This window comes from Helianthus annuus, chromosome 8, assembly GCF_002127325.2.
Source record: "Helianthus annuus cultivar XRQ/B chromosome 8, HanXRQr2.0-SUNRISE, whole genome shotgun sequence".
In the NCBI taxonomy this organism is placed as follows: Eukaryota; Viridiplantae; Streptophyta; class Magnoliopsida; order Asterales; family Asteraceae; genus Helianthus; species Helianthus annuus.
This window is the reverse complement of record NC_035440.2, coordinates 1,192,352-1,204,680: the sequence shown is the minus strand read 5'-3', so window position 1 is coordinate 1,204,680 and position 12,329 is coordinate 1,192,352. Positions and strand designations below refer to the sequence as shown.

Here is a 12,329-nt window from a genome sequence, read left to right as displayed (position 1 = left end):
ATGCCAAAACTCAAGTACATCTATTCAATATACATGTACTTGAATTGAACTTTCCCAGTGTTTCTGGATTTTGAGACTTGTCAATTGGATATGAATAGATGTTGGTCATAAGACTTGTTCAAAATTACTCCGATATACAAACTAGGTGTGTTTCACTGTCCGATTCAATTGGTTTTGATGAAAATTCCGATTCAAATATTCAAATCGTTAATTACAGTTTTGGAAAATGACAAACCAAACCGGCTGAGTTGGTTGGATTGGTTTGACACAATTTTGTTTTGATAGTTTGGCGCTTTTACATTGATTATTTGTTTAAAGTGTAATCGTGTAGTAATTTCAAAACATAATTCTGTATTCCTAGAACGAAATAAAAGTAACTAATAAATGTTAAACAGCCGGTCCAATTCATATCACTGACAAAGGGCAGATGTATAGAACTTTTCAACGAGATAGTGCTTATTTAACTCTCTCAAAATGGAATCTGTTCCAAACAACGGGCTATCATTGGCGGTCGTCTATGAGATCCGAGAGTATGGTAAAAAGAAACGTGTTTTTACATTTTTGTCGAGAATTATAATTTCTAGTTAATTATTGTTTTCGTCCCTGCGGTTTGTTAAAAATCACTATTTCAGTCCATTAGTTTAAAAATTGCGATTTCAGTCCATGTGGTTTCACTTTCGTAACCATTTCAGTCCCTATGTTTTCACTTTCGTAACCATTTCAATCCATTATTCTGTTAAGTATAGGGACTGAAATGGTTACGAAAGTGAAACCGCAGAGACTGAAATCGCAATTTTTAAACTAATGGACTGAAATAGTGATTTTTGACAAACCATAGGGACGAAAACAATAATTAACTCTATAATTTCTTATACGTATAATTAGTTTGTTAAATATGATTACAAGTGATTAAGGAGAGTAACATATGATATGAACTCAACATTCATCAAATATTTATTAGTTTTGAAACAAAATACAACTGATTTTATTTCAGTTGTGCACAAAACATCTGAATTTTCAGACATCATAAGGTTGAACAAATTAGTAAACTTTCTTGAGTCTCTTAACAATAAGAGAGGGAGATTTACATAAATCATGCTCATAATCATCCTCATAAGTTAGTTTATGATCCATTAACTCTTGCATAACACCATTAGTGAACTTTCTTTTCAACCTTTCCCAGCTGCTTCGTCTAGCCGGTAAGCACATTTCATGGTTGTTATTACTCGAAGCCAAAGGCGGTACAACCCCGCCATTAACCGCCTTGTCAAAAATCGCAAAGTCTAAATCATAATCAACGACTCTCCTTTCGCCTAAACTCGCTTCTTTTTCACTCAAAATCGCCCCCCAAAACTCAACCGGTTCTTCCCCTTCTAAAACCCTCAAAACCGGCCCAGTTGCCTTTTCATATCTAATCACTTGTGAAGCCGCTAAAATCGCACTCTCGGACATTAACAAAACACAGTTCTTTCCAATCCACACGTAAATGTTGTTAGGCACGTGAACGATGAATGCTCCACGCGAATCAAGTGCATTTGAATCGGGTCGGGTCAACAGTTTAGGCACAAGATGAAGTGGGTCATATGAGGAATGTGGGGCGATTCTAAACATTCTTAGAACGGTATTCGGGCTCATGGGGCCCGCATGGACCCGTTTTTGGCAATTCAAGAGTTGAGAAGCAAAACCCATATTCGGGTCGATCACCCCTCTTGCGGCTTTCACTTGTTCAAATGCTTCTTCAAAGCTAAGCCGATTAATCCACATTAAATATGCGATAACTAAAGATGTTGATCTTGAGACCCCTTTACTACAATGAACAAAAATACGACCTTTTTGTTCGCGAACATCCTCAAAGTAATCAAAAACATCGTATAGGATACTCGTGATGTCTTCCGTAGGCGTGTCTCTTAGCCAAAGAGTCTTATACACTAGATCTTTCTTGAAATACTCGGGACATACAAAACCAACACAATTCAAAACATGCGTGATCCCATTCTCACGTAGAACATCAAAGTTTTTCGCAACTAAATCACTTCCTAGGAAAACATGATCTATGATTCTTGAACATTCGTTGTCAAATTCGTCTCGTGCTTTAAGGCTAGCACGAGGTGTAGTGACATTTGGCCACACCCCAATATCATCTGCCCCCGCCTTCGGCCACTCCATCGCTTTCGGTCTAGAAACCAAAATGGGAGGCAAACAAGTTCTTGACTTTGAGTTTCTAGGAGTTGAACGTACAGGTGACACGCCAGCCCATGAAACTGGCTGCAAATTTGTCTTCTCGTCACTCGTTGGGGCGGGTGGCAACGGTGGTGGTGGGATGGTGTTAGTATTATCTTTCTCCCCTAACATTACAAATTTTCAACTAAAATGTTGGGTATGATCAAATACTTATATGGGTACATCAATTTATTCTTAAATTACATATATTTCTCACCTAAAACAATAAACTTTATATCTCTCTCTCTTAGGACCTATAAAATAACAAGATTAATAATTGAGCAAATGGTGCATAGTAAAAGGGGCAGAAGTTGAATGAAGACTTACTAGGAAAAGCAATGGCCTGTTTGATGGATGATTGGTGAGGAACCCTAAAACCAAAATCAATATAAATTTATTTATAACATTTGATTTATAATAATAATGGTTGGAAACAAGCCATCTTTGACCATAAAGTCAAAAGTCCAAATGCTTGCTTTTGAATTGTGGGATGATTTGATTTGTAAACGAAAATTGTACTTTCTTTTCATACTTATGACCAAAGTAATACTTTATGTTTTACTTTTCAATCTTCTCAAAATACACATTAAGTTACTTTTTGTTGTCGCGAGTTTTATTAGGATGGAAATAGAGGAGTTTGGAACCGGTATCCGTAATTCTCGATTCATGTCTAATTAGGATGGAAATTGAGGAGTTTGGAACCGGTATCCGTAATTCTCGATTCATGTCTAATTGTAAAATCAAGTTTCAGATACTGTCTCGTACCTTTCGGGGACCGGTTAGTAATTACTTGTCGCCATATTGGGTATACTCGCTATAAAATTATCCGTTACGAATCCTATGTACATTTTTACCATTTTATTTTCTATATAATCTTATTATCCAAAAATAGTAGATATATAAAAATTAAAGAGACAGTGGACTACTAGATTACTCTATTACATATAGATAAAAAAAAGAAACAAAAATCAAAAGAAAAATAATTATGAATATGATTTTGATAAAGGGGTATACATATTTTGGTTAAATGGATTGGGTATCGCCTGGTATTATACCATCTCACGCCCACAAAATATATAAATAATCTCATACACAAATACCCATCCGAATGTTTATGCTTTCGGTCAGGTTTGGGTTAGTTTATCATTCTTATTTGTTTTAACTTTTTTTATAAATGGTATATTACACATTTTATTTATCGTATATTTAGTGTCATTTAATCTAAATAAAAGCCTATATTATATATAGTACAAGGGTAAAAATAAAAATTAAAAAATATAATAGATGTATTTATGATAATCTGCGGCCCAATCGACCAAAAGAATTATTCATCGGCCGTTACAAATCATATAGAATAAATATAATAATAATAATAATAATAATAATAATAATAATAATAATTACAAACAAAGTCTTTTTTTTATATGAACATCTTTATAAAAAGTCGTTATTTTATCCTTTTTAACTTCATTTATGTGTTGTATTTTGTAAAATATATTCTGTTTATACTAGTGGTGGTTTTTAAAGAATTTCACCATTTTCTCTAAAAGTTTTGAAGATTAAAATCAGGTCGAAGTTTAGGGATGGTAAAAAAGCCCAAGCCCGACGGGTATACCCGAAACCCGAAACATACAGGCCGGGTATACCCGAAGCCCGATGGGTATGGGCCGGGTATGGGCTTAAAAATGGAAAAAATTCGGGTACGGGTACGGGTATGGGATTTAATGATACCCGCCCGATACCCGGCCCATTTACCCGAATAATACCCGAAATAATCATATTATAAATTTCATTTGATTATGTTTATAGAAAAGATTATTTTTATATTTATTGTGTTGCTTTTTTATACGCAAAGCAACCTGTTCAAAAGAAATCAAGCATATTGTCAAACAATTGAATATGACTATGATGATGGTGACAAGGTAAATATATCTTCCAAGTTTAAGATTTTATTACATTTATGCTAAAGGCTACCTTAGTGATGAGTTATTTAATAGTATATTTTTCTCTTTTTCTCAAAATGTAGGAAAGAGGTTTCAAGGGATGAGTAATGAACTGCTACTCTAGCTTCACTTTTGGAAAGCAAGCACAATACTTACAATAGCTATCACAAGTGAACTTAACTTTTTGAATACATATTTGGATATGAAGACAACTAGTATTTCATATGTGTATATGTATTTGGCAACTGCTTAGCAAACAAATAACTTATTTTTAAGCATGTATATTAGAAATGGAAATATTTAATCGTTTCGATTAATTTGGTATATGTAGTATGAATATGATATGGAAGTATTTAATCATATTTTCATTTGTTATAGTTATTAAAATTGTAAACTATATAAACATCAAAGTAAAAATTGCACATTTGTCCCGATGGGTATTTTTAAGGAATTAACGGGTATACCCGATACCTGCGGGTATGCCCGATACCCGTCGGGTAATTACCCGACAAATACCCGACGGGTAACGGGCCGGGTATGGGACAAAGAATTACAACCGGGTACGGGCCTGGGATTACCAATACCCGGCCCAAAACCGGCCCATTGCCATTCCTACCAACATGAAGGTAAAGGTGGTCCCTTTAAAATGTGGACTCTTGGCCGAAAACATCCACACCCGAAACATCCCTACCCACACCCGAAACACCCACTGTTAATATATGTTTTGTATAATTAATAAAGTGGAATTTTTGCCAAACACCCTTACCCACCCGAAACACTACCCACCCGAAAACATCCCTCCACCCGAAACAATGGAATGGGCCTTTGGCAGCCACCAAACATCCACACCCGAAACATCCCTACCCACACCCGAAACACCCACTGTATTATTAATATATGTTTTGTACAATTAATAAAGTGGAATTTTTGCCAAACACCCCACCCGAAATACCCACCCGAAACACCCTTCCTTTGTAGCAGATGAAGGGGTGGAAATACAGATCACCACACACGTGTATGTAAAATTACTCTTAACAATAAATTATTAGATAAATATCAATCAAAGATTAACTATATAATCAAGAAAATATTATTAAAAACATAATTTAAAAAAAAACAATTAAAAACAACCTTATTGGCAAGGTATTATTCATGCCAAGTTATTCATCGTCTTCATTATTAAATAGCCAAACAAAAACGAACAACTTGACTGAATCTTGAACCGAACCATGAGCCGAGACCCGAGCCGGAACCAGAATCAAATCCACTTTCATCATATTTGAAGGAAATAACAGAAACCGAAGTGAAAGAAAAGAAAAGAGGGGTTACCGACTGAACCCCCACCGCCGTAATCGCACCTCCGCTCCACCGTCCATACACCACCAATCACCACTGTTGTTGCAAACGGCTCCACCGGCCTTTGGCCGCCGGCCTTCTGTCGAGTGGGAGGGGTGACCGAGAGGGTGTTTGGCCTGTTGAAGTGTGTGTATAATTTGAGAGATGAGTGAGATTTTGTTTGGGTTTTGTTTGTGAATAAGGGTAAGCGGGGCGTAAATCGGTGAGCCATGCGGGGACATCATTTGCCGATCGGGGTGGCACCGCCAACCATGCGGGAGCCCAAATCGGTGAGGGTGAAGCATGAGTTTTGGGTGTTCAGTCACCGAACAAGAGAGAGAGAGATGGTGGGCCCCATGCTTGTATCAACCAATCAGTTTTTTGTTTTCTTTTTTTTTTTTTAATAAAAAAACAACTCCCCTAAGAGGGGTGCACCCCGTACGTTTTTGGACAAGAGGGGAGTTATAGAGGGGAAATGACATGGCAACGTATGATTGGGTTAAAAAAAACTTTCACTCACCTAATTAGGGGTGCACCCCCTTCACCCTAAGATCGAGAGAGAGAGAGGGTGAGGCATAAAAGGTTTCAGTGGAGTTTAGAGATGGGTATAGGTGAGTCAAAAAAATTTTGAAAACCACCCAAAGCAAGATGTACAAGTGGTCATGCATGAAAAAGCTACTTCTTTATAATGATTTAATTATAACCTTATAAAGAAGCAATAAACTTATTGTCACACCCCAACCAATGGCGGAAACATCGGGATGAGACGAAGTGTGAAGATTGCTAGAGACATCATAACGCTATTTGTGACAATATTTTAATAATCCCAATTTCATTTCATAACTTCAAATAGTCAACATTACATAAACTCAAATGACAACAAGTTCCAAAAGTAATACATAACAACATAAGCAAAATTGATACAACATATTAAACCTAAACGTCTATATGTGTATCTAGGCATCAACGCTACTTCTTTTCATAGCATCGTCATCATCAACCTGTAACATGTTTAAAAATACAGTTCAATGCAAAAGCAAAGGCGAGTATACAAGTTTGGTACGTACATAGCATAAGATAAAAGTGTGAACAATCCCTCATAGCAAGCATGCGATTCAAGATAAACATTAAATATGGCATGTGTCTAACATATCAAACAAAGAAAACGCAACTTGCTCATGACATAACCAAAGTTTCAGTAGAGGCGGGTCGTTAATCCTATAGCGCTACATATGTCAAGGTTTGGCTCGTACGAAGTTAATGATAAGTTCTACACATAAGAATCACCCAAATTTAAAGTATCAAGCCATCACATATACAAGCATGTTATAGGAATGTTCATGTGTTTAGACAAAAGTTCATGTGTAAGTTTCAATAGGTAAACATGTTACACCCCAAAAGTGATAAAAGTAAAAAGGGGGAATACGAGTATACTCACAAAGTTTGCATATGTTTTCCGATTATCCAATTGTTGACGAGTAGAGATTTAGAGTCCGAATGTATAAGGGTTAAAGTTCAAGTATGTTTAGAGTCGAGATTCGGTGTTTAAAACAACATAAAAATAAGATATGAGAATAACATGGAAAATAATCATTTAGTACATATGATGCTTGTTCTTGACACTAGGAAACTCGAAGGAGTTTAGATGTTTTCATGGAACAAGGTTCCATTAGAATCGTGACAAGTTATCATAGTCTAGGATGATGTAATCTAGTACCCCGACATATGAACACTAGTTCATCATCAAAGATTCGATTATTCGAATAATGTATTTAGGTTATATAATATATGTCCAATAGTTCAAGCATGAGGTAGAAGATTAAAATCTTCATTTTGGTACCTCTAAATGTCATAGAAGTCATGTAGGAGGTAGGAAGATCAAGTCTTCCATTTAGGCACCTCTATGTGTTCACCACTACACTTGATGTAAAAAAAAAACAACCAAGGAGGGTCATGAACATACAATAAAGAATAAGAAATATACACACTAACTAAGAGAATTCATCAAATCATGTGAGGATTGTGTGTTTGGACAACCCAAGTTGTTCCATAATCACTCATGTATCAAAGACAAAGTTTGACATGACTTGTGGGTTAAAAACCCTAAACAAAACACCAAGTTTATGAGGTTTAATCCTCTGATTTTAAATGTCTCAACCTTGTTTTTAAGCTTAACCAACCATGGGATAAGTTGTAAGCATTAGGACATAGGTATGAGATGTGTTGGACACAAGTTGCATAGGTTTAAACAAGTTTTTGATGAACATAAAAACAAACAGAAAGTTTATGGACTATTTCGGGGCATTTCCAAGTCTGATTTCTCCAAGGAGAAGTCTAGGAATCGAACCCCATGATTATACAAGCAAGTAGGAAAAAGAATCGAGTGAATCGGATAAGAATTGAGTGAGTTATGCTCATTTTCGTGAAGGGGTGTCAATCTACTCGAACCCTTGCTTTCAGCTACGGTTTGGTGGATGTTTTGTGAGTTTTTAGGGTTGCAAAAGTGGTAGGGAGGCTGGTTATAAGTGGTATTTATAGGGGGAAGGATTAGGGTTTCAATGGGTTGGGCTTTGGAAGTGTTTAGAAGGGGTTACACCTTGAAACTAGCCCACAAAACCCAACTATATGGGCTGAATTTTGCTGAATTGGGGCTGCCATATTTCTTTATTTTTTTATTTTTTTAAAACATTATAATGAGTAATTTTGTTAGTTAAGTTGTGTAATAATGTGCAACAATGTTTCCCCTAACTTGTAACAAGGTGAAATATAAAATAAAACATGATTTAACTAGGTAAAAAGTGTAATGTACAAGTTTTATTTACGAAGCAAGATCCGTATTTTACAACGATTACAATGAAAGAATGGTTATAAGAACACAAGATTTCCAAAGTTAGAATTTCACGTAAGGTTTCTAAATGTAGGAAGTTTGAAAACGCAGGGCGTTACACTTATGCATATCAAGGTTGTACAATTGGCTTTGGGAGATTTTCAAAAAAAAGTTGGAATTTTTCTTTTTAACCCTAAGGTTTTAATCTTTCACAATTTAAGTTTAAAGTTTTAATCTTTGTTTCATTTTTCACCTTAAAGTTTTAATCTTTGACAATTTAAGTTTATAGTTTTAATCTTTGTTAATTTAACCCCTTTGATTAATTTTATTTTTCACTTCTAATTCAAAAGTTTTCATCTTATACAATTTAACCCCTTTGATTAATTTGATTTTTCACTTCTAATTCAAAAGTTTCCATCTTTTGCGATTTAACCACTTTGATTTTTTTTACTTATTTGTTGTAATCTTGCCTTTGAGAGTTTTCCAAAGAAAAAATGGTTATGCATATGGTTGTTGTAACCTTGGCTTTGAGGGTTTTTTAAAAAAATGATTTTTTAACTTTTCACTCAAATGTATTTCATATGGTTATGCATATGATTGTCGTAACCTTGGCTTTGAGGGTTTTTTTAAAAAATGATTTTTTAACTTTTCACTCAAATGTATTTCATAAATTACCTTTAACGCAAAACTATTTGTTTTTTACTTTTAACATAAAACTTTTTATCTTTTGCAATCTATCCTCACAACTTTTTTTACTTTCAACTTTGGTCCTTTATAATTTTTATTTTCCGCAAATTTTTTCGCTTTATGCTTCGTTCAAAAATTTTGTGACTAAACACATCGAAACGTGCGTCTTTGGTTTAACGTTTTTATGTTTCGTTCTAAATTTTGCGAGTTAACACGACGCAACGTACATGTGTGGGTGAACGTTTTTACATCGTCTATTTTTTCCCGTTTGAAAGGTTCAACATAACATGCGCGTCCTAAATCGACTTAGTTATAACTAAAGAATCCCCGCCGCATTGCGGCGGGTCGTAATTCTAGTTTATATTTATATATTATACACTCTAATCTAATAATTTCCAAACTATAAATAAGCAACCATTTCTTGCTTCATGTTGTTGTAATATATGCATTGGGAGTTTTTCAAAAAAAAAAAAATTTGCATTTTTCACTTTTAACCTAAAGGTTTTATCTTTTGAATTTTAACCCCAATGACTTTTTTACTTTTAATCCAAAGTTTTCCATCTTTTGCAATTTAACCCCAATACTTTTTTATTTTCAATTTGGTCCATCATACTTTTCATCTCTCGCAAGTTTTTCGTTTTACGTTTCGTTCTAAATTTTGTGAGTCAATACGCCGCAACATGCGTGTGTGGTTCAACGTTTTTCGTGTGTTTTTTTCTCGTTTGACAGTATTTTTCTTTGTTTGACAAGTTCGTCGCGTGCGGGTCATAGATCGACTTAGTTATTCTTTTCTGCGTTTTACGTTGTTGTCTAATTTATGCGTATTAACACGCCATAACGAGCGTGCGTGTTTCAACGATTTTACGTCTGTTTTTCGTTCGGTGTTATTTTTTAGTTTTTTAATTTTAATTCTATGAGCTCTTCTAATGTTGGTGGCCGCTGGCAGTGGTGTGACATTAGTGCTACTTGGCATGATTTTACATACATATTTAACCTATTAAGTTTTTTTTTACTAAACTTTGTTTCAAGTTTACCGCTATATCTCCTTTACTTAATACAAACTAACTTTTTACGTGCATATTTTTATGTACGTGTCGGTATAAATTCGATTTGCTTTACGTTTTAACGTAAACTTTTTCTAGAAACGAGCCAGGTCAAATATAATACGTTTTCGTTAAAAAAAACGATTTTTACGTGCATATTTTTATGTGCGTTTTGATATAAATTCGAGGTGATGTATGTTTCGACGTAAACTTTTTTGGAAAACGAGACAGGTCAAATATAACATGTTTTCGCGATTAATTTTATGAATGTTTTGTAAATTTTGTTTCGAACCGAGTGGAGTCAAATTGTAGTTTCTTTTTTCCCTTTTTTCAAAAGATCTGATTAATATCTTTTGATTATACGTGTCAGCTTTTCCGTTATACACGTTACGCTTTCTATGTATGACTCGAGTCACATATAATACGTTATCATTGTACGGTATAAATTTGATTTACTTTATTTTTTTTATCCATTCGCAATGCTTATATAGGTTACGTTGAGTTCAGTCAGATACGTCGAAACGCGTGTTTTCATATGGTTAACGCATCACAAAACGTTTGAACTAATCCGTTCGATGTTTGCGATGTACCCGCGCCGCAACGCGCGCGGGTCTTATTGATAGTTATATAAAAAAAGTAAAAGAACAATAATATAGTAGAAGGTTACATTTCTAAAACATCTAGTCATATACACATTACCTTCATTTTGAATAAATTCACTAATTTTCAATTCTAATTCTACTTTTAACTAACCAAATACATTTTCTGAAGATATTTTAAAGTTCTAATTTTATCAAATTCTATGAAACAAACATTCCTTTACAGTTAAGAACTTTGTGGGGTTTATCGTAAAACTTTTTTTTTATTTGGGAACTTTAGAGATAAAAATTTTCAAATATAAACACGTTGATGGGGTTTCTGATCAGTTGCTGATGTGGTGGAGGTCTGTAAACCCTTTATCGGTTGTGGATGCTCTTAGTAAATAATTTTTTTTTGGTAAAGATTAGTAAATAATTTTTTTGACGTATATATGTGTGTTTTACCTCACAATTAAATATAAAGAAATAATAACTTACTCAGTTATTTTCGTTAGCTGAATTTTTTAAGTTGATCTTAAAAACTTTTGATTTTGTCATGAAATCACTTATCCTTTGAAATAGTTCGATTAAATAGACAAGTTTATATATAAAGTATAATTGAATAAATACTTAAATAGGTTAAATAATATGATGATACAAAAATTGATAACCGTTCAATACAAAATTATTTTTAAATAGAAAATTGTAAATATCAGATAATCATTTACATATATTGCCTTAAATGTGTTCTAAAAAGTCGTTTTATATGCACTTACTTAATTCTCTTTAGAGGCGAGCAAAAAACCGACAGCTTTAGACATGTCCGAGAGTTTCTTTATTGTATCAGGTTGAAAACTGGCTAAAACCAGACCATAATCACCCAGATAATCATTTACATATATTGCCTTAAATGTGTTCTAAAAAGTCATTTATATGCACTTACTTAATTATCTTTAGATGTGAGCAAAAAACCAACAGCTTTAGACATGTCCGAGAATCCCCTTATTGTATCAGATTTAAAACTGGTTAAAACCAGATCATAATCACCATTTATAAACGGAACCGGTTTGGAACCAAACCAATACTTCCACACTTGGAAAACCGATATGAAACTAGACACAAGTTTGACCGGAACTAGAGGTGCACAAAATAATCAGTTAGGAACCAAACTAATACTTCCACACTTGGAAAAGCGATATAAAACTAAAAACAGTTTTGACCGGAACTAGAGGTGCACAAAATAACCGGTCAATTAACCATAACCGATTATTAACCGCTTGAGTAATAACCGGTTAGTGTTTATTGTTAACCGTATGTTAGTAACCAGTTAGGGATATTAGTACAGTAACCGGAAACCAGTTAGGAATATTTAGTATAGTAACCGGTTTTTTACAGGTAGACCGGTTAACCGAAAAAAAGCCGAAACATTAAAAAAAGACAAAAAAAAAAAACGGTTATTAACCGAAAATAATAATTAACCGGACCAGTTAAAAGATAATCGGTTAAAGTCAAAAAGTGAAATTAACCTGTATAACTGGTTAACCGAACCGGTTATTGAAATTAACCGGTTTGTGCACCTCTAAACGGAACTAGAACCCGTTTGGAATCTGAACCGGGTTGAAAAAGTTGCCCAATTTCTAAAAAGCCCAATTTTTAAGCCCATTTCATTAAAGCCCATACTAGTTAGAATAACTGG

At 34.2% G+C, this 12,329-nt stretch overlaps 1 protein-coding gene across 1 annotated transcript; it reads right to left on the bottom strand.

The window, feature by feature from the left end:
• Positions 1-1,008: 1,008 nt before the first annotated feature.
• LOC110870723 (protein-tyrosine-phosphatase MKP1) lies at positions 1,009-2,612 on the bottom strand. The gene has a single exon (XM_022119893.2). The coding sequence runs from the start codon at positions 2,350-2,352 to the stop codon at positions 1,042-1,044; it is 1,311 nt and encodes a 436-aa protein (XP_021975585.1). The 5' UTR covers positions 2,353-2,612; the 3' UTR covers positions 1,009-1,041.
• Positions 2,613-12,329: the final 9,717 nt, after the last annotated feature.